This window comes from Dermacentor silvarum, chromosome 7 (assembly GCF_013339745.2).
Source record: "Dermacentor silvarum isolate Dsil-2018 chromosome 7, BIME_Dsil_1.4, whole genome shotgun sequence".
NCBI lineage: Eukaryota > Metazoa > Arthropoda > Arachnida > Ixodida > Ixodidae > Dermacentor > Dermacentor silvarum.
The window spans coordinates 164,253,361-164,276,935 of record NC_051160.1 but is presented as its reverse complement, the minus strand read 5'-3'; the positions used below and the strand labels follow the sequence as shown (position 1 = coordinate 164,276,935).

The following is a 23,575-nucleotide window of genomic DNA, read 5'->3' as shown; positions in this document are numbered from 1 at the left end:
ATTTTGCACACCATACGGTGTCTCATTCGATTTATCTGACTGATTCACATGCGTGATGTTGAAATTATGGTAACCACAATCCAAATTGTGGTCATTCGAATGTTCCACGTGCCACCCATGCCCTCATTTTCATTGTCAATGTGCTTCCCTCGATTTCTAAGTGCCGTAAAACCACTGCGAAGCGTTTTGTTAACTTGGCACCAAACCGCAACTTTAGTCGCCAGCTGCTGACAAGGCAGCGCTGTTAGGCCTAGCTGGCGGGCATGTCAGGCAGCATGCCGTTGCAGAAGCTTGCCCTTGATATGCTCATACGTGGATTCAATTAAATCGTGATTACACTCGCGGGCTGAACTGAAGGCAGTGCGCTTGCAGAGGAGTTTGGGTTTGCAGGCAATTAGCCGCAGCAGCTACGGCGTATGCCTGCCAAGTTTTCACGTGTGTGTATTGGTAGGAACGACGAGGAATGACAAAAGCTCACATGTGGAAAATTAAAAGCTCCGAACTATATTTGTGGAATAATACTAATAGTGGAGTCAAGGTCGCACGCACAGTATCTACACTTTGCAATAGCAAGTATCGCAAATAAAGCATTGCAAAAACAACCAAGCAAATATTTTCACCAGTTTAGCTATGTAGCCTATAGGAATAATCAGCGAAACTGCGAGTTGGAGTGTTAGTTAACCACTGCAGCAAACAGCATTTTCTGGAAGAACTAAGGAATGCATCGTGAAAACTGCAATGTTCACTTTTAAAATTGACCTTACTGTGATGCAATCTTTCTTTGTGCTACGAAAGAAATAAAAGAAATTAAAATTGGCAGATGTTGGACGTGTGGGGATGCTCGACTCTCTTGCTTGCTTTCCGCGCGGTGGCTCTCACATCTCCTGTAATCTGGCTTCGCTGCGTAGCTAAGCACCGCCCGCAGTCGGTGTAGTTGCAGAATAGTACAAGAGATGGCATGAGTGCTGCGCTGACAACGCCACCTAACGGTGGGGTTACTCAGGTGCAAAAGGGAGTGGCCTCTTTGACTTAGGGTTAGCAAAGTGCGCTGCCATCTCGCACGCCGGCCAGCACGCTTCGCAGGACCGTCCCGAGAAAGGCTTCAGAGCAGGGCGCCGAGATGGACAAAAACGTTCGTTCGAACGTGCTGCCATTCGCACGACTGTAAACGTGAATGATTAGGTGCTGGTGTCCAGCATGGAGACAAACGTATTTGCTCGATGTTCAGTCGCAGTGAGCCGGAGTTCCTCGATTCATCAGCACCCATCGGTACGTTATATATTGGTAGTAATTCGGCTAGCTGGCATTGGTGTATAAAAGGTGCAATAAATGTCCTTGCGATTGTTTGCACTGCTGCAAAGTCATTCCTTTGTACCAAGAGCACATTTAAGACCCCACAGACTCAAAACCTCAGCACGCAAACTCCATACGAGCTTTAGGGACTACTGGTTTCTCTAGCTACTAGGCTGTTAGGCCTAGCGAGGCTATCACAGGTCATTTACCTGCGGACACGCAAAGCTCCCAGGGATCCAGTGGACAACAACACCCACTGCCACATAAACGTGACGGCATTGGGAATATCTTCAAGTGCCCGCAACAGGGCTGTGGACAGAGCAGCCCTCCGTGCATTGCTGTAGCGAACTTCATAGGTGCAGATGCGTACAAACGCAGTGTGCACAGCCATCTGTGTGGACCTGCAAATGGACAAGGATAATAATAATAATAAGTCCTTATTTTTATTTATTTAGAAGTACTGCTGTCTTAGGTCTGAGACATAACAGGAGTGGGTAAATACGCCAATACAACATAAAATCATCATCATCAATTTGTTTCCATACATGGTTAAAGAACATTGCTGAATCAACAGGCCACATGTAATGGAACTTCCTTTACAAAATGCTCATGGGACAATTCTCGGAGACAAGTATGTAGGTTAGTTAACATTTCAATGATAAATGGTAAGAAAGAAAATTTAAAGCTAAGTAAGATCTGAAGAGAACAATATCCAAAGCATCAGTTCTTTTGTTCTAGGCGCTGAGGGACTAACAATTGTCACAGGCATGTCAACCAAAACAGAAGCGCGTACAATTTTGTGCAACATTATAATCCTTCCACACTGTGTGTCTATGAGTCAGCGGCTTTCTTCTGCACAGCCTCTAGTTTTCATATGTCAGAGGTGGAGTGAGGTGGCCAGAAAAACGGATGCATATTGTAATGCTGTTGTGACAGTGAAGAACCACAGCCCAACACAAGTCACGAAATTATCTATTTATTGGGCGAACCTGTGCTCAGCAAAACGAGTACAATGAGGACAATGAGCATACTCGACGATCGTTGAAAATCTGATTAGCGGGTCCTGCGTGTCAGTTTTTATACATGACTCGTCGAAGGTTACAGTGTAATCACCGGTGCTTGCATACCTTCCAGAAAGTACAAGAATATTCGCGTCACGCATGGAGTCCGACTACACAAGGTTCAGCAAGAACATACACAACAGATAGAATCAACGATAACATTCGAGGAAGTTCCAAATCATGCAGGTGCGGCTTTTACTGAATGATAACTTCAAGTTGTTAGCAGGTGAAATGCAGTCCCCGGAAAAAGGATAAAAAGTAAGCAAGTGTTACACGTTTGTAAAACGTGAAGGCAAAAGCCAGCCAGCGGTGGAAGAAATCGACGGAAAACGCGCAAGCAGTGCCACGAGCGCGAGGGCCTGCATGGCAACGCTGGCATGATCTGTGGCATCGGAGCCAGCTGTGGAAGACGACAACGACGATGAACGCGCGAGCAGTGGGACGAGCGCATCTCTGTGACCACATTACGTGTGCAATCAGGCACGCCCTAAGCACACCTTTAGTAAGCCACAACCATAGAGCAGCCGTTGCTTCAGGGAAGCGTGCTCGTCTCGCACCGCGGAGACCCATGTTCGATGCCCACCCAGACCGAAATTTACCAAATTTTCTTTTCAAAGCCACTAATTTACTTTGCTTACAGAAACCTCCCTGAGAAATGTGACATTAATCCGAGCATTCTGAGACGTGTTTTTACACTTTGAAACATCGTCCATTTTTCGTCACGGCACAGTTTTGCCAGGGTCACTGCAAGGTCACTGGAAGATCACCGAAAGATCACGCCAAGAGCATCACCAACATAGCCACCTAAGGCTTTTGCCTCAAAAGTACACGTGCCAATAGCGGGCCTCAGGAAAAAATTTGTAAGCTGTTCATTTGCTTTCCTTGGTTGCTGTTTTTAGCGTTATTTTTAAGTAGTCAAGTCCCCTTAGTGCACTAGAACAGATTAAATCGGTATGCTTGGGCCATTTTATGGGGGAGGAAAATGTTACTCTAAGATACTTGAACTCCTTGACACAAGTCAAGATCTTCTTGTGATCAGTTAGGTAAATTGTAATCAAACCTTGACATAATGAACACAAATATAAAAAATTATACAATATAATGAAGCAAATTTTAAATTAGCTAGTTTCTTTTTGCGAATACTAGCATTATGCTTATAACGAATACTGGATATAATGAAAATATTTTTGTGTGGGATGCAACTTCGCTGGAATGAAGTTTGAATGTAGCATGATATGATAAGTTATGCATCTGGATTGTTAGCTAATATAGCTAGTGTTAAATCCATTATGTAAATAGATCTTAAAAGGCAATGCAAAAGAAAAAAGCACATTAGTAGTGTTTGAATGGTGAATACAAAGGACATATGTAAACATTATCATGAGGAATACGTCATAAAGGATATCATAAAGAATAGGATCTTTCATAGCCATCAAAAACTGATGAGCAGTCACAGTGCAAAGGCGCTGATGTATACATGTCCCCAACAACAATCGTCATCTGTTTGGCTTGCATTTCTTTTCTTAAAAACTCTGCACTTGCTGCTTTCCTGTCAAGAATGCTATGTCACACTGATAATGTAGATGCCACTCATGACCTGCGAAGTACTGGGCACGCAGCGTCAAAAGGCCCCTCACGAGGCCACATAGGAAATTTTGGTTATACGCTGAAAATTGTTACATTTTCACCAGGAAGCGTTGTACCTCAATTTTTCAAAGCGGTTGATTATTAGCAGAGATAGAAATGTTTGAATTGTCACGAACTTACAATTTCAGGAGGCGAGCTTCACTGAAAACATCGACACTCTTGCCACTTGCCCCGTCTAGCCTTCGCAAGCAAAACTCCTAACCTGCATTCTCCCATTCCGAAGCCGGAGGATCGCGTCATGTACACGTCACGGTTCCTGCCTTCTTCTTTTTTTATTTTCATATCGTGTTTTTGCTGCGCGGCGCAGAAAGTAGATACCGTATTTACTTGATTGTAACGCGAGTTTTTTTCCAGATTTTTGCTACCTGAAGGCGATCCTCACGTTACAATCGAATACCAAAATTCAAGTTGTCTAAAAAGTGCAATGATGCACCCAATTTTAATCAACAAGTGAAATGTGCGAGTGAAAGTGCATGAGGGACGCGCGCTTTCACAGAGAGCGAATGCACGGCGGAGAGCAAACGCGACGTCGCCATCGCACGAAAGGCCGTGGGGGAATGGGAGAGAGGGAGGGTAGGCAACGTTTAGCTGCGGCACCAAATGCGTATCTCGCGACCGGGCGCAAGGGGAACTGGCGACTCAATCACCCACGCGAAAGGAGGAAAGCAGGAAGGCAGCACGGGAGAGAGGGCTTTGACCATATCTTGAAAACGATCTCCACACAGCTTTGACCTTTGCATGCGCTGTGCTTTCGCCGCTCAGTTTCTGTTGAAGCGATAGACCGAATGAATATTTGCTTGCTGCTGTCGCCGTGCTTGCATTGACAGCAGCGTTTTGAATGTCATTGTCTGGGGTCATCGAGTGTGATCTATTCATGTTTGCTTGTGTGCGCTGACACCATGCTTGTTAATTCAGTTAGTAAGCGAATGTGTCCAAGTTTATGCAGCCGATAAAACTACTATCCTTACTCCGCATAGCTCTCTACTAATTTGCAAGTGCAATTGATGCTTCACCTTTCGGGCGAAACTGCGACTTTTTCATGCATCCGGTGGTCTCACGTTACTCTAGCAGTTTTCTTCATTTTTTTTTTTTTTGCTGGACTTTCGCGGTTTTATTTTTTCTTGATGGACCCAATTTAAAATCACTCCTCGCGTTACAATCGCGGTTGCGTTACCATCGAGTAAATACGGTACATTGTGCCTATTAAAATACATGATTAAATCAATCTTTGTTAAAAAACATTAAGAAGTATTTTTGGTAGTTTTCTCTCTGTTGTGGTTTATGTCTTTTAAGAAAATTAAGATGTAAATATATCTCCATCATTGAAGAAAAATACAAATTCACAAGGCGTATAAAGGTGCGTGTGTGCCTGTGTGGAGGGGGGGGTCAGTCATGGTGGGCTTGGTACTACTAAAAGGAGTCACATACTGAAAAAGATTGAGAAACACTGGTCTAAGATGTACACTAAGGTATAAATCAATGTCCTAGGTCAATTTAAAGGAGAGTTAGAGTTGCCTGAAAAATAAAATGCCATCTTGACATGTGAAACATACAAGTCATTTAGACATTTTTCTGAAGAAATATTACACTAGGATTGGCTCAGTGCACACTCCATGCATTTATCTTTTAGGTAAAAGAATTATTATGATAGCTAAAATATAACAGAAAAAATTTTCTCTCCAAAACTGCAAGTGTGTCAAAATTGTTGTTTCGAGAAATAAACGAAAACCATATCAAAGCATCTTTACTGGGGCAGCACTTACGAAGTGTTACAGAAATAAGTGTCTCAGAAACATGAAAACGACAAAACTGAAAATACAATATTTAGAAGATGGGATTTGACCAAGTAAACTAAAAATTGTACAGCTTTCTTTGCCTCTTTCCTGCGATTAGGCATTCGTCGTCATTTCCTTGCCAAATACATTAGTGGATAAGCCAACTTATGTCACGGGCCACTGGGTATCTGTCCATTCTTGTCCAATCGGCCAGAATGGATGTGCCACAGTGACACAAGGGGGCATGAAGCCTTAAACGTATTTAGACATGTGCCGCGTTTCTCTGGGGCACCTCTCGCCAACATTCTTCACGTGACAAGCACCCCACCACCTTTGTGACTCCGACAGCTAGCAGCTACAGGCGACGAGCCTGCGTTCGTGCCAGCCGCTGCTGCTGCTACCTCGCCAGCTCCAACAAGCTTTTTTTTTGTCATTTAGATTCCAACATTGCACTGGATCTGCATGTTGTTGCCTTGTAATTTTTTTGTTTGCTAATTATTCGCAAAATATATGAAGCATGCAAAAATACATGCGGGAAAGCGTGACTCTCACGCGTCCCCTGATGTTGTTTTCCCCGCATGGCTCCCGTCTCCAGTAATCTGGCTTCGCCGCGTGGCTTTACGTCGGCGGTGGTCGCTGCAGTTGCAGACTAGTACGAGAGATGGCACGAGAGTTGTGCTGCACATCGTGCTGCTTGCCGAGAGTGTAGAGCACGCACAGCGGTTGGTCACCTTTGGCTGCGGTCCCTCTCTCTCGGCTTGTCCTGGAGTTCAATGCCAGGAAATTGGCAGTGCTGCAGTTCTCTGGTTCTCAAGGTGACACACCCATGATTCTTCCCAACGGTGCCACCCTACCATGGTCAACGGAATATCGCTACCTTGGTGTAACGCTTAGTACATCAGAAAATGTTGTGGAGGAACACGAGGACCACGTGAAACGGGCAGCTCAGAGAACATGCGATTTGCCGCGCAAATGATCTATGTGGGTTTGCAGCCGCCCTGTGATGGTGTGAGAATTCTGGAAGGCGATACAAGTGCCTGGTGTCACCTTTGCCAATGCTGTTGTAGGCCTGTCGGCCAAGACGCGAGGATGGATGGAACACAGTCAGCGCAAAGTTGGGAGGACAGCTGTGGGTTGTCATGGGCGCGTCACTGTCGAGGCAATCCAGGGGAACATTCGCTGGTCTTCTTTTGAGGCTAGAGAAGAGACCAGGAAGATTTCACTCGATGGTCATCCAAGGCTAATGAACGAGACGTGGGCCCAACAAGTGTTTAGGTACTTACATCTTAAGGGTGTACAAACACAATGCAAACACTTTTCAGCAAAAGTTTGGCTTCTTCGCTCTTCCCGTGCAGGAAGACTGCGAACACAAGTGGGCAAAGGCAGTGAGAGCTCGGGTTCAGGGGGAGGAGACCACACTATGGCAGTCCGCAATGATCTCTACAAGAATGCTGCTATTATACAGGACCCACAAAACAACCATTGCCGTGGAAAACCTATATGACAACAGGAATGGGAGTGGTCTTTTCTTCGAGGCTAGCGCAAGAGCACTGCGCACTCTTGTGTATCGACAGCACTATGACACAAAACCGGAAGTGCTGGCTGCAGAGTGCTGGGCATGCGGAGAAGAGGAAGAGAATGTGGATCATCTGGTCCTGGGCTGCAGCAGCCTCATGCCTAGCCACACAGAGGGCACCACGTTACCGCAAGTTCTGGGATTTCACGTTGCCGTGGGAGCAACCGCTCTCGCAAAAGCAGTGTCTACCACCAAGAAAGGCTGCATCAGTGGTGGAGGGTAGCAAGCGGACGTCCATGAACTGAAGTTAGACTGTACAATCGATAGTGACAATTCAGACAGTTGCTATTTTTTTTACTGTTTTGTTTGTCTCTTTTCTTTTGAGATACTGTTATTTTATTGTTTCAACATTTGTTATCACGGCTAGGGTACAGCACCAGCACCCGCCCGTTCTAAAGGGTGAAGCCACATCAACATCATAATGCCACCTAACGACGGGGTTACTTGGACACAAAAGGGAGGAGTGGGTTGCTCTTTGGCTTAGGATCTGTGAGCGGCGCGAACGTTCCACGCGTGTGCTGACACGCTCTCTGCGAGACCGTCTCGTGAGGCGTCGGAGCAGGGCACCGGAATGGATGAACACCATCGTTCGAATGGGCCACCCTTGGAGTGACCATACAAGCGGACGACTGGGCGTTGGTGTCCAGCATGGGGCAAACATATTTGCTCGCTATGAGATCGCGATGAGTCGGACCTCCTCAATCTGTCGCGCGCCCATTGAAGTAGTAATTCGACTACGTAGCAGGCATTAGTGTATGAAAGATGCAATTTGATTGTTTGCACTACTGTGTTGTCGTTCCTTAGTCCCAAGAGCGCGTGTGAGATCCCACAATGATGACTTAATGTATTTACAAATATACTGTTCTTTTTACATTCTTCTTTATTTATTAATTTATTTATTTAAAACTTTGTTTTATTTATTGCTGATGTTCAATATAAGATCCCCTTGCCACAGCACTTACGTGAGTTATATACAGTTAACTTATAAATATATACAGCAACTTACATGACCTGTATACAGTTAAACCGCTATATAACAGTCAGTAAAATTGGCAATTCGCTTTGTTATACCAAAATTTCGTTGTATTCAAACTCAATCCTTTATGCAAATAAGTACAGTCGCCGATCGCTTATTCTTACACGGAAGGGGCCGCAATATTTTTCTAATTATCGGGTAATCGAAAAGAAAAGCAAATATGAATTAGAAAAAATTTCGTTGAGTTTGGGAGTCAGCGACAAAAGATACAGTTTCATGCTGTGTCGACAATATCTTCACATCGGCAGTACGAATTAAGCGAAGCCAGCCACACTTCTCGCTTCAATGCATCTTCGAATCTCGAGATTGCGCAACCTCCAGTACTAAACGCGCGGGAAGACAGTGCACGTGATGCCATCTCGACATGCCCACTCTTTGCACACGTGACAAATTACCTCTAAAACAGGGTGCACGGGCTGCGTATGCGCTCAGTGGCGCTGACAGCCATGCGCTGCCAGAGCCGCGTTGGAAAAGGAGACGTGCACTGACCTTCCCCCTCGCCTGCACTTGATCGCGTTGGCGCAAGCTTGCTCACCTCCAGCCCGCTTTCCCATTTTTCAAACGGGAAGACGGTGTTGACCAAGCCACCATCCTACTAGATTCACCCTTACATGCTTTCTCTTGCACCCAAGGCATACAGGGCGCGATGGGACCTTATCGCACTTGGATATTATGCGGAACATGCCACTGCTCTGCTTTAGCAGTCGTTCTTGGCCGTGCGGTGCACGATTTGAGAGGTGCATTTGCAAGCCGCCACTTGTAATTGAACCATTTGACCATCTGTGTCCAGAGAAGTTTCCATTTATTGTCTCGGTATTCCGCGGTGGCAGTAAAATTTTGTTTTATTGAAATCATGTATAAGTGCACTTCGTTATATCGACGTTCTAAACACATGATGTTCTATGACAAGAAATTATGAAACGTTAACTACTTTGATATATCGAGGTTTAACTGTACCTACATGTATTACTTTCTTGACGATAACAACAATAACTTCAAGTGACTCACCTCGCCTCCTCATCCTTCGTGCAAGCATCAAGCCATTCGCTTACGAGTGCAGACACAGCGCCGATTCCCGAGGAAAAAAACTTCATCCACAGGGCCACATCTACGGCACCGGCAGTCCGGCCAGCAGGGTCTTTACAGCGGTTATCAATGGCAGCACCTGCCCTGAGAAGTGCCGATGGCTGCAGCCGACTAGAAAGCACCTCCCGAAACTTGCGACCGGAGTCGAACCACGAGAGTGCCAACAGCGCTTGGTCACGCCCAAACGACTTCTGATCGACGATCGGTGCCTCTTCTTCGTGCCAGAGGACTCCCAGGCGTAGGTTCAAGTATGTGGCCAGCAGGAGCCACACATCACCGCGGCAACCAGCCAATGCCCCGGGCTGTGACACCTGCACAAAGCTTTGTGAAAATCGGCCATTCCTTGACGCCACTGTCATGTCGAGGTGGAGGCCTTGGTAAGCTGAAAGAGCATTTCTGAGGAGACAAAACTGCAAACGACAAGAGGAGAAAACTTTGGCACCAACACGTAGGTAGGCATGACTAGGAAGTATTTGAATCAACAACGTTTAAAAACCAAATATACATACTAAAAGATAAAGTCTTCAATTATAATTTATTGTGGTCACAGATGTGTTATCTAGGTTATCTACAGAATCATCCACAGCACCAGAGGAAAAAGAAGAGGTAGTTTCATCTTGCATTACCAAGGAACAGGTGCAATCAGCAACAGCCGCAGATGACACGATACAGCTGGTCACCAAGTACATTGAAACAGGTTGGCCAGCCAAAAAAGTGTTGCCACAGAAGTTGGTGCCATTTCATCAGCTGCTATAACAACCATCTGTTGTCGATGACATGGTTTTCAGGGAGGACGGAGTTGATGTTTCCGAGGTGCTGACTGCCGACCTAATTTCACTGGCCGATGAAGCGCAAGCTGGCATCACAAGAAAAAAAAAATATTGCATGACGAGTACTGGTCGCCACATATGGACAGGCGGGTTGAGGACATAGCAAGACGCTGCTATGTGTGTCAGTCTGCAGATAAGCTGGCAAAGACTGCAGTTGCTAAACTAAATCCAGTCACTTTACCAGAAGAGCCCTGTAAAAAGTTGGCAGCGGACATTGTTGGGCCACTTAACATGCCTGGAGCAACTAGTTCCAAGTTCATCCTCCCGATGGTGAACTACTACATGAAATGACCCAAAGTTTGCTTTGCAAGCACAGTTACATCACAAGTCGGAACAGACTTTTTAAGATAACTTTTTCTAGTCGAGAGGGCTAAACGAAAGAGCTCGTCACGGATAATGAGCCGCAGTTCCAATTCTCAGTTTGATAACTTTTTGAAAGAAACAGGTATACAGCACTGCATCTCGTCAGTGTTACCTGCAGGCTAATGGGTTAGTTGAACGTTTTACTGAAGCCTAAAGGATTTTATTCAGCTTTCTGTGTTGGAGGGACAACCTCTGAAGTTGCCTATCCTGTTTTACTTGGGAGTTTATCGCGCCGCTGCACCAACTACAGATGTTTCCTCTGCACAGCTCCTACATGGGCCCCAACCCAGGACCCATCTTGATGTCGTTGGCATGCTATTATCAAGAAATTTTGCACTGCAGCATTCTGCAACAATGAAATAGGTACATAAACATGTGCTAGCGAAGCAGCGTTACATGAAGGGGTACATGGATGCAACGAGGAGTGCGAGGGTGCCCAAGTTTAAGGAGGGAGACTATGTGCATGTTTGGAAACCAAGAACTGGTACCAAGGGAGAACTGTCATATTCTCATCCACTGAAATTCGTCAAACAGCTGCCTACGGGAGCATTCAGACTTTAACATGAACGGTGCTGGAACGCATCTAAGCTTGCTCTGGTACCAAAACAATGTTTTACTAGAGGCGAGCAGCTATGCGACCAGCCCGAACCATTTGATCAAGTACCTTCAGCTCAAGTTTGGCTCCAGCACACTCCAAGACGTACTGTGCCAGAATCATCAGCAGACACGAGTCACGGTGAACTCGCCAACACTGCTGCTACCTAGACTGCACGACAAGATTTTCCATATGCTGCGATGCCGCTCCTTCTAAAAGCTGGTCTCGCGCAGCTTTCTCCATTCCGTCGCCGAAGTTGCAGCATGCGGCTAGCTCACTTAAGGCAACAGAGTAAGCCTCGCTTCAACTAGCATTTTTCAGCAATTTTGAAAACAGTGCTGCTCCATCAGTTCATTCACTGTCGTGGCAAAATGCTTGTCGAGCACTGCTAGTGCCTCTTCAAAGATGTCCTTGCCGTCTTCCATGACATCTGGGCTGCTGGCTGTGTCCATCGGCACCAAACTTTAGCACACCCGCTGCCCCTCCAGGCCAGGTCCGATGAGCAGGCTTGCTTTGCAGCACTTCTTCAACAGTTCTTCTCCACCGATAGCTTCCAAGTAAGTAGTTGAGAAATGCTCGCTTCAATTGCCTCCAGGGCACACTCGCAGGGCCCAGTGTAGCAAGAAACGAAAGGGGGGGGGGGGGGGGGGCAGGTTGCAATTGAACATGGTAGCTGCTGATTAACCCTCATCGCCATTAAAGCTGTATCATGATGGCACCGCAAGAAGAAGGCGCGGAAAGAAATACATATGGGCGAACTGCCGAAGACAAGAAGTATGGTGGAACTGACTGTTCTTAATTCACCAAAGTGAGTATATAGCAAGTTGCCAACATAAAAAGAAGATAAGACAAGTTACCAACCTAAAAACAAGAATAAGCTACGTCAAGCTTAACAGAGAAAACAACACACACCCTCTGCACAAGTTACTGGCAGTTATGGTGCTCTTGCATCTAAAGGACTGCTGAAATAAAGATATTTAACATTTTAATATGCCTGAGAAAGTTCTCGTGTGGCACAAATACTATTGGGCTGCACTGATGATGTTTTGCACCGGAAGTTATCGAAAGGAGCTGCTCGAACAAAGCTTTTGCGGGCACGCCTTTACAATCACAGATGCCGCATGTAGCTAACACCACCCTCATCCTCCTGGAAGTTGTGAACTGTTAATAAAAATATAATGCACAATTTATGCACGTACACTGTAGCATTCTGTAAAAAATTTAAATGCTTATGTAGGAAATTTGCCTAAACCTTCCCCCCCCCCCCACGTTTAAATGCCGTGAGCTCGACTGCCAGCTGACTAAGCTGTGCGGAAGAAGCCATTTCTTGATGACCCACGGAGAGGCACACATGTGGCAGGGGAAGCAAAAAAAAAAGAGAATGACAATGGAAAGTGGTATAGTGACCCAATCCACTAATGCAATGTGCGCACACGCTGTCTCATCTACACAGCTGCCCTGCTCTATATGGCCCTCGGAGGAGTGAAACATGAGTTTATGAAACATGAGTTCTCTGTTAAGCTTGACGTAGCTTATTCTTGTTTTTAGGTTGGTAATTTATCATTTCTTTAATTCAATTATTAAGTACAAGTAATTTCCCCTATGTTGTCCTTGGTGTCGTTGTTTGTTGGCTTGTTATGATATGATTAATAAAAATCGGGTTCCTCGGTTCCCTTTCTTCTCGTTCATTACATAACGAGGGCTAAAATCCGGCAACATTGATGCCTTCAGCTAGCATATGTGGGTTTATTGACTAGTTGGCTTCACCGAAAAAGATCACGTACTCGTGACGCCTGCGGCAGAAAGGATGTTCCACATCCGCCGCCTAGGTTTGTGAGTGTTGGCCCTGGCTAACACTCCCAGGGTTAGTTCTAGTTGCAAGACATAAATACCCCAGAAAGTGGATGGGAAAACGGCGCCACAGTAACTCAATGGTGAGAGCACCCCACACGTAATGCAAAGACATGGGTTCATTCCCCACCTGCGGCCAATTGTTTTTTTATCCATTTTCATTTTCATTAATTTATCATTTCTTTAATTCAATTAGTAAGTACAAGTAATTTCCCCTATGTTGTCCTTGGTGTCGTTGTTTGTTGGCTTCTTCTGATATGACCCCTTTAAGACATTTTAATTTTAGCAATGCAATGCAGAAGCTATTAACAAATGCAGTGTTGCAGTCATCACACACGTCCTGCTACAGGAACACCCGCTAATTTCATGGCTACCTATTGCTCCTGTGGTTCGAGATGGTTTTCCAGAGAAGCTTCTAATCTGCTACTACTATAAGTGTGCGAATGCTCGAATATATCACTAAATCGAATTGATTGGTGAATGTTCGAATGATTCAATTCACGAATCAAATATCTACTATTAGACTTTTCGAACGTTCTACATATATTCGGTGTAGAGACCTGCACAGTGCCACATGTCGCGTGGGCCGTAGAGCTCCTCGTGCTCGATGCCGCCCAAGCAAGCATGTCACTTCAGTTTCGGTGCAAAAGGAGTGCCGAGCGCAGCAGCGCCGAGGGGCCCCCGTGGCTGACGCAGGGGCAGCCCATCGACAGCCAAAGAGGATGGCTCTCCAGGAGGGATACAGAATTTATAGACCCATTAAAATATCCACAGATTCTCACTTGACCATTTTTCTTAGGCACAGGTACAACAGGTGTTGCCCACTCTAGTTTTCAAAGGCTCAATCACCCCATCACGCTGCAACCTCTGTAGCTCCTGGGTGACACCATCATGCAGTACATCAGGAAGTTGTTAGAAACGATGGAACCCAGCCTTCAGGACGCAAACACCAGGAGAGAAGTAGACGGACACGCTGGGTGTCATGTGGAAGGCATTGGGCAATAGTGACTGCTGAGAACAGTGAGAACTTCTTCAAAGGACTTATCTTGAGGGTTTGCGGGTTTGACAAGGTTGCATAGTAGTGCATATGTCTTTTGCCCACACCAGCTGAAGCAGACAGCTTTCTTCTTCAACGTCGTTCGGAACTTAGAAGACCTTCAGGCGCTCCACATAGCATGGCTAGTGTTCACCTCTGCCATCGAAGGGCTCAATGTTGCTGTACACTGGCATTACGAACTGAAGCTACTAACTTGAATGGAGCTGCGCTGCCGAACAAAAAAGTTTCACAGCTTGAAGTTGATGCAACAATGGCACTTTCCCTCATCACCAAAATGTCATGGCCTATCGGGGCACAGCCTACAAGCGGTAGCAACCATGCCGCAGCTGCGACAGCTGAATGCAATCGGTGGCAACAAACGACTAGCACATACGGCAGCACGCAATAAACCAACTTTATCCCATACACCAACATTGCCCACCCAAGCACTGCCTAGGTGGCGCTATGTCAGAAAAGTGCGCTAAATCAAAGCGCGCGCCGCGCCTCACTCAACAGCACCAGAGCACGCCGGCCCCGCGGCAGCTTTGACAGAGGGAGAGAGCGCATATGCCACAGACAGCCGATGAGATCAACGAAGTCTAGAAGCTTCGACAAGATACGCAAAGGCTACAGTAACGAGAGAGAGAGCGCGTACGCCCCGAAACGCCCTCTCACCTGGCAACCAGAGAGAGAGAGGGAGAACAACGCTCCGACGACCGCGGTCGAAAACGCAAGAAATGCCTAGAAGATTCCCAGGCTTTGTTCATGCTACGGAACCACAACTCCGACCGAAGGTTCGAGAAGTGCCACTGAAAGCAATAAAAGCGCCGTGCGGGAATCAGAAGGGGATCAGACCGCGCTGGTGAAAAGATGTGACATGAAGACCGACCGTCTGGGGAAGAAGGGGATTCCCCGGCAAGCTAACCAACAAGTTCATCGAGCGTCTGCATTTCCGAGAGAAGTTCCTTCTTCTAGATTTGCCTCGCGCTACGCCGAGATCGTCCAGCTCAAGACCAATACGGGTGAATACGAGTGGACACTTTGTGTTCCTATTCATTCAGTACATTCGTGTTGGACTCTTGGTGCTTGTCGTAATTATTTTCCAGTGTTTTGTTAACGCCCATCTGAAGTGTATTGTGATGTATCGAAACCTAAGTGTGCACGTGTGTATGTAACTGCCTTGTTTGAAGAATATATTTTGTTGTGTTTTGACAACTCTGGGCTCTGACTCGGTCTTTGGACCACAACTGGCGTTCGCTGGTGCACCAGAGGGCCCCTTATTAATTGTCCTGGCTTTTGTGGGGTCATTTTTGCAAGCTAATAAGTCGGCTTTGTAATTTGGCCCGGCGTTGGCCCCTCGTTCATGGGGTGTGTGACACGCTAGTAACTGGTTACAATAATCTCATGTAAACACGTACACCGACAACATTTTAGCCACAAACAACAAAAGTAAATTCTGGGGTTTTACGTGCCAACACCACAATATGATTACGAGGCACACTGTAGCAGAGGCTCCGGATAAATTTTAACTACCTGGGGTTCCTTAACATGCACCCAAATTCAAGTACACGAGTGTCCTCGCATTTTGCCTCCATAGAAATGTGCCTGCCACAGCCAGGATCAAACACCCGACTTCGAGCTCCGCTGCGCAAGGCCATTGCCACTGAGCTACCGCAGCGGTATGTTAGCCAAAACAACTGTTATGTTGACACAAAATTATTTGTACTGCTAAAGCGCGATACTATCTCAATGCTTTATTCCACATTAGGGTGGATTAAAAAGCACGATAATAAAGATCATCTATTTTTACATAATTTTTTATTCGAGAGCTATTTTGGTCAGATACGTGGCCTCATAAGCTTTGCCCACAAATATGATTGGCCTTTCATTCTAGCTTCTTGTGAGGAGAGTGCCATGCAGACTTTTAAGCGCACGCCAGGAAAAGAGGAAGAAGAAGACGCGTTTGTGAAGTGGTGCATCGCTTCTGTTGGCACCTGGGGCTTCGGACCCCGTGCCCAGGGCGCTCGTAGCGGTTGAGCGTGACCAGGCCTGCCAGGAAGACGTCATGGTGCGGCAAAGAATCTTCAAGCTCGGGCCTGTGACCCGACAAGGAGTGCCCACCGCGTGGTCACCTCGACGACCAGCACAACGCCACGTTGCCCGATGCTACAGGCATAGCAACAATGGTGTGCGCGAGTGTTCGCCTGTCCCAGAAGCAGACATTCTTTTACCACCTCAACTAGTGAATAGAGACTCCCGGACTCTATGATGGACATTGGTTATTGAAGGACGGCAGTTGAACGCCTTCGCTTAAATGTGAACACAACTTCTAACTCCATAATGAACTTGTATTGACAGTCGCCACGTATGTGTTATCACTGTCCTTCCGTATATGTGTTTCATAGAGCCCCCTCATTCATAAAAAGTGTTTCTTCATGTTTACTAGGCTATTTCTCATGTGTCCAATAACCCGAGTCCATACACATACCTTTTTCCCATCACACTTCTCCGTTCTTGTTAGGAGAGATAATTCTAAGCTCCAAATCAACAGTGTCACATATAGAGGCGGGCATAGCTTACCATGTCCAGTGCCTTCTCGTAGACAGCCAGTGTCTCCTGTGGCTGGCCCAGGTCGACCAGCAAGAGGCCATACTCAGTCCACAAGTCGAGATTCCGTTCGCGGCCCGGGTCAGCCAGCCAGGCTTTGGCACACTTCTTGCGCTGCGATGCAGGAATAATCCAAAGGATGACACAGCAGGAGCTTCTGGGTCCCCTATCTTGACGCCACGGAACACACCATGCACAACGACTAAAAACAACTTGTTACTACTTCTTATACCAACATGGATATTAACCTCTTAACAGCTGATGACGAGTCAACTCATCATGACAATGTGTGGCCTCTAATCTGTCACAAGCTTTCTGCAAATGTTTCTGACGGTTCAAATTAACTTAAACTAAAAAACACTACCGTTGTGTAAAAAAGTGCTCAAAAGGATCTTTTTAAAAGCATTTAGGCTGTACTTTTTCTCCAAGAAAGGCTACCAATGACAGCCTTTCTGTTGTAAAGCTGTGTTCGTGAACACTTGGTTTTAAAAATGGTGGCAATGTCATGGGTTGTGTTTGCACCACAAAGCACAATACAAGTTTTTTTTTTTTTTTTTGGCAGCTCCAGTGATGACGATTAGTTGGTGTTGGTGGGTGATGAAAGTGATAAATATTTTTACTTTGAAGAACCATTAAACAGTAGTAACACAGATGACGAGTCAGACCATATGGTCAGTGCCTGGAACCGGGGTCTTTTTGACCGAAACAATCAGCATTCTGCATCTTTCACTGGATCACCTGTATGCAATGCGGTTAAGGTGTCTTTCTGCAACTCCCATATTTCTTTTATTTGTATATGTGCCAATAAAGGTTGCACTATCTTGCAATTTTTACACGTATGTAATACACAATGTCTTTTGCAAAATTTTTCAACAAGTGCAGAAAACAAACAAAACGAATTTCTGGTATCCTATCTTTTAGAAGAAAAAAAATGGTAGAAAGAAATGGTAAAAAAAAATGCAAGCAGACATAAAATCACCAGCCCTTCCCCTGTCGAGAGAATGGGGGTAAGCGAAGCTTGCGGTGTGCGTACCTGACCTACTACTTTCCCTTCCCTTTCCTACTACTTTTCCTTCCCTTTCCTTCCACTTTTCCTTCACTTTTGTGCAACTTTTCCTTCCGTTGTGTTGTACGATTCTCTGTTCGTCGCTGATGTCGCTAGTGTTCGATGTCTCGAGTTTGCTCGGTGGCATGGTTAGCAGCATTCGCCCGCCATTGCCGCTTGTGATTCTTCGAAATTAAATAGCTTCATAATTAAATCTGTCCGTTACGTTAGACAGTTAATGGCTCATACCGTCTTAAGTAATGGCTCATATCCCCATAAACGCAGCCTCCCCATTACGACGACAGAAGAGAAGTGAAATTCTACGCTGGAATGATGAGCGGCAACTCAGCCAGCTGTGGAAGAAGACGACGACGACAAACATGGGAGCAGTGGCACGAGTGCATGCCGAGCACGAGCACGAGTGCAAAGCGAGGGGCGCCAACGAGCCAGCTGCGGAAGAAGACGACGACACTCGAGCCATTGCTGATGATGATAGCTTTCCGAGTACAAAGACTCCGACACCAGTGAGCCAATAAAGCTTCACTTAAAAATCCTGTTCTCAAAACTTTTTCGAAAGTTTTCAAGGCAGTTCAGGGTAAACAGATTCGATTTTGCTCCCAAAGTATTAAAAGTCATTCCAGGCAATAGAAGACTGGCTGATGCAACCACCTCCTTTCCTTCTGAAGAAATAACAAGGCATTGCAACATACCTCCGTTGTCTGTGAGAGAAATTTCTTCTGATAGAAAATCTGAGACGTCCTGAATCAAAATTCTGACCTGTCACTCAGCATTGAGGAAGGGAAATGGGAGTAAAAGGAGGAAGAGAGAAAAGTGTTAATGATGAGGATGAAAATGGTGGTGAATGAACTTGAGGAACACTCATTAGGTCTCAAACCCTGACCATTTCTTTTTTCTGGTGTTTTTCTGCACGTGTGGTTTTTTTCTGTACTGGTGTTTTTCTCTGTGAGCCTTTTTTCTAATAAACATTCGACGAGCATCGGTGCTTGTTTTTGCACTGTTGTCCTATTATTTCCTCAGTACAACACAAACCAAGAGATGAATCGGTACCAATCAACAAGTTTGGATTAAAAGGGCATCAACTTGGGTAAGTTGGTATTATGGCGAACCGTCAGCGTCTCGACGACGACGATGTTGCGCCTCGGCTGCTCCGCACGTTCGAGCTGAGCGCGAGAGTAGAACGGCGACAAGACGGCAAGAATGGCGGCAAGAGCAACAGCGTCTGTGATAGTGCATAAATAAATGTGGGCAACCAAATGCCATCACGTCTTCCCACAAGTGGTGACCCTGGACTTCCGACGCCAACGCGCCACCTGCTCGTTCCTTCGCCAACGCACTGAGTGTCCACGGTAAACACCTTCAGCCTCATTCATTCCGGCTGATCATGGACACCACACCCAACAGTCCCGTCACACCGAATCCCACGGTACCCGAACCTGTCGCCGCTACTCTCAAGCTACCGGAGTTTTGGCAGTCGGACTCAGAACTCTGGTTTCTGAGCATCGAGCCTCTCTTCCGACAACATCGAGTACCATCGCAAACAGCAAGGTACGACTACATCATCGGTGCTTTACCACCTGCTGTCATCGCCATCGTTAGGGACATTCTGCGCTCTCCTACTCCTGACACACTCTACGACACTCTTAAAACAGATCTTATACGCCGGACAACCGAGTCAGAACAGCGTAGGCTGCAGCAGCTACTCACCGCGGAGGAGCTCGGTGACCGAACGCTCACGGAGCTTCTGCATCGCATGCGGCATCTGATTGGGGACCAGTCTGCTGCACTGGACGCATCCATTCTACGCGAGCTCTTCTTACAGCGACTGCCACAGCAGGTGCAGATGATCTTGAGCGTGTCCTCCACAGAAACCCTCAACTCACTGGCACAGGTGGCCGACAAAATTATGGATGTCGGCACCCTGGCCATATCTGGAATCGAGAGACAATGTGACTCTTCCCTCTTTGCACCGGTCCGCAACGACCGCTTGGACCGCCTCCTTCAAGCTAACGAGGAGCTCAACCGCAAAGTGGACCAGCTGGCCGCTGAACTCGGCTCGCTCAAAGCAGACCACCGAGGCAGTGCGTCATGACAGCGACACCAAAGCCGTGACAGATCACCAAGTCTGCCTCGCAGCGTCTGCTGGTACCACCGCCGATACGGAGCACGTGCTCGTCAGTGCGATCAGCCATGCCAGTTTGCGGGAAACGCACGGGCCACGCAGTGACGGCGGCCAGTGTTTCAGGCCCGACATACAGCCGCCTATTCCACATCACTGATCGCGTCACGAAAGTCCAGTACCTCATCGACACAGGTGCCAAAGTGTGTGTCGTTCCTCCTACGCTGGAGGACCGCCGACGACGTCAGACCACGCCGCCTGTCACTGCTGTCAATGGTTCAACCATAAGGACCTTCGGACACAGGTCCGTTACGCTTGACATTGGCTTGAGATGCACGTTTCGATGGGTTTTCTTAGTCGCTGACGTGCCTGTACCAATCATCGGTGCAGATTTTCTTTGGCATTTTAAGCTTGTGGTAGACCTACGACATAGCCGTCTCCTGGATTCTGAGACCCACTTAACAGTTCAAGGCATGACATCAAGTTTACCACCTTTGCGTCTTGTGCAAGCTCATGCCAAAGTCTCCCCGCCGTGGTCTACACTTCTGGAAGAATTTTCCAATCTCTTCCGTGCTCCATCTCTTAAAGACCCGGTACGCCATTATGTCACTCACCACATTGTGACACCGTTACAAGATCGCAAGGCAAGAATTCGAGCATATGCTTGAGCTTGGATACGTCCGCCCCACTTCTGGTGCCTGGTCATCACCGCTACACATGGTCCCCAAGTCATCAGGTGACTGGAAACCGTGCGGTGACTATTGTGCCCTCAACAAAGTGACGGTACTGGACCGCTACCCGATACCACACATCCAGGACTTCACGGCATTGCTGCACGGTTGCACCGTATTCAGCAAGATCGACTTAGTGAAGGCATACCACCAAATACCTGTCGAGCCTTCCGACGTACCGAAGACTGCCATAATAACACATTTTGGCATGTTTGAATACATACGTATGCCGTTTGGTCTACGAAACGCTGCACAAACCTTTCAACGGTTCGTGGACCAGGTTCTTCATGGTTTGACGTGCTGCTTCGCGTATATCGACGACATCCTCGTCTTCAGCACCTCAGAAGCGGATCACGAACTTCACCTGCGTCAGGTTTTCACGCGGCTCCGCAAGTACGGACTAGTCGTCAACGGACCGAAGAGCGAGTTCGGAGTTTCTTCACCGGACTTCCTTGCCCATCGCGTGGATTCCCATGGCATCTCTCCACCAGCCGTGCGCGTGGAAGCTTACAGTTTCCATGACCAACAATTACGAAGAAACTGTGTGAATTCCTCAGGCTTGCCAACTATTACTGGCGGTTTATTCCCCACTGCGCTGCAAACTTGCAACCGTTCCATGCACTTCTGTCCGGTCAAATGAAGCCGAACGCTTCCATCTCCTGGACAGGCGACACCGAGACAGCTGTCAGTTTCATCAAGGAAGCGCTCACCAACGCAACATCCTCACGCACCGAAAGTGCGACGCCAGCACGTCACTCACCGTGGATGCCTCGGACGTCGCCATTGGAGCAGTCCTGCAGCAGTTGGTCAATGGAGTTTGGCAGCCGATCACTTTCTTCTCCCGGAAGCTCTCACAGACCGAGCGCCGTTACAGCACATTCGGTCGCGAACTGCTGGCGGCCTACTTGGCTGTCAAGCATTTTCGCCACTTCCTCGAAGGTCGGCAATTCCATATCCTCACCGACCACAAGCCACTCACGTATCTTTCGACCGCTACCACCTCTTCCCACACTCCACGTGAGATCCGCCAACTTGCCTACATATCAGAGTTTACCAGCGATATCCGACACATCAGTAGCAAAGAAAATCCTGTTGCTGACGCACTATCCCGAATAGAAATCAACGCAACGGTGGATGAGCGCCCGCCAGTCGATTTTGCAGCCATGGCCACTACACAACGCGAAGACAGTGACCTTCAAGTTCTACGCCTCCAAGAGAACTCCCTCAAGTTCGAAGATGTCCAACTTCAAGGCTGCGCTATTCCACTCATTTGCGACACCTCTACCGGACGTCCTCGCCCGTATGTTCCAGCGCCATTTCGCCGCAGCATTTTCAACGCCTTGCATTCCTTGTCGCACCCCGGCATACGTGCGACTCAACGCCTCGTCACAGAGCGATATCTATGGCCACGAATGAACATCGATGTCCGCCGCTGGACACGTGCTTGCCTCAAATGCCAGCAAACCAAAGTCCAGCGCAACACAGTGAGCCCACTGGGTACCTTTACGCCTCCCGACTCGCGGTTCAGTCACGTGCACCTGGACCTCGTAGGCCCTTTGCCCCCATCGAACAAGAGCCGCTGTATGTTAACGTGCGTCGATCGGTTCACGCGGTGGCCTGAGGCACTACCGCTCACCGACATCACGGCAGAGTCAGTTGCCCGCGAACTCATCACTGTGTGGATAAGCCGTTACGGAGTTCCCAAGACCATCACAACAGATAGAGGTCATCAATTTGACTCCGCGCTCTTCCGCACTTTGTCCCGCATTCTTGGTGTCAACCACATCAAGACGACGGCCTACCACTCGATGTCGAATGGCATGGTTGAGCGATTTCACCGCCAACTCAAAGCCTCGTTCATGGCCTCACAATCACTGATACCCTGGACGGAGCGACTACCACTCGTCCACCTCGCCCTTCATAGCACGATACGTACGGACGCGTCCTGCTCCTCAGCTGAGCTCGTTTTTGGCACGACCTTAAGGCTTCCTGGCCAGTTTTTCGAGGCGTCACCGATACCACCACTGGACGTTGCCGATTATGCCAGCCGCCTCGGGAATGCCATGAGAGACATGTCTCCTATTCTGCCACGTTAACATTCGCGCCCATCTTTCACCAGTCGTGCTCTCCGTGATTGTACACACGTATTCGTACGGCATGATGCAGTCAGACCACCACTGCAGCCGCCTTACGTCGGGCCCTTGAAAGTCGTCAAGCGTTCCCCAAAGCATTTCGTCCTGCTTCTTAATGGACGCGAAGACAGTGTCTCCGTTGACCGCATTAAGCCGGCCTTTCTCGACACCGACGCCGTTCCTGAAGACGACAGGCCATCCACAAACACCATACGAACGTGCTTCGCAACAGCAGAACCTACCAGCTGCTCATAGAGATCGCTCCTTCGCCCACTGGCTACCTCGCTAGAGGGGGGCCCTATGGCGAGCCGTCAGTGTCTTGATGACGACGACGATGTTGCGCCTCGGCTGCTCCGCACGTTCGAGCTGAGCGCGAGAGTAGAACGGCGACAAGACGGCAAGAGCAACAGCGTCTGTGATAGTGCATAAATAAATGTGGGCAACCAAACGCCATCACGTCTTACCACAGAATAATTCATATTAAACTTAAAAAAGTGCGCTACTGACAAGCAAGAAACCACTTTGAGCTAACGTTTATTGAAAGACTAGCACAATATATACCAAGAAAAACCCCCAATAAGAAGGAGGCACGAGAAAATAATCTATAGAGGGACCCTGAAATGATTTTGTCGATATTGTACAATCATACTGAGTCGTTAGGGTAGATACTTCTAAACATTAAGTGAAGCATTTAAAAGCACTGCGTAAAGCATGTAATTTATCATAAGGTATTAAAAGTGTGCATCACTATCAATAGCAGCGGCGGTGCCGCTC

The 23,575-nt window shown here is 47.4% G+C and overlaps 1 protein-coding gene across 1 annotated transcript in view; it reads right to left on the bottom strand.

Annotated features, from left to right (window-relative positions):
* LOC119459320 (nuclear exosome regulator NRDE2) overlaps positions 1-23,575 on the bottom strand; it is an 85,380-nt gene that overhangs the window by 20,385 nt on the left and 41,420 nt on the right. The window contains exons 8-10 of the mRNA XM_049671660.1: positions 16,730-16,870; positions 9,397-9,785; positions 1,503-1,694 (exon numbers count right to left, since the gene is read on the bottom strand). Coding sequence (XP_049527617.1) covers positions 1,503-1,694; positions 9,397-9,785; positions 16,730-16,870 — 722 coding nt within the window. The remainder of the gene's footprint in view (positions 1-1,502; positions 1,695-9,396; positions 9,786-16,729; positions 16,871-23,575) is intronic.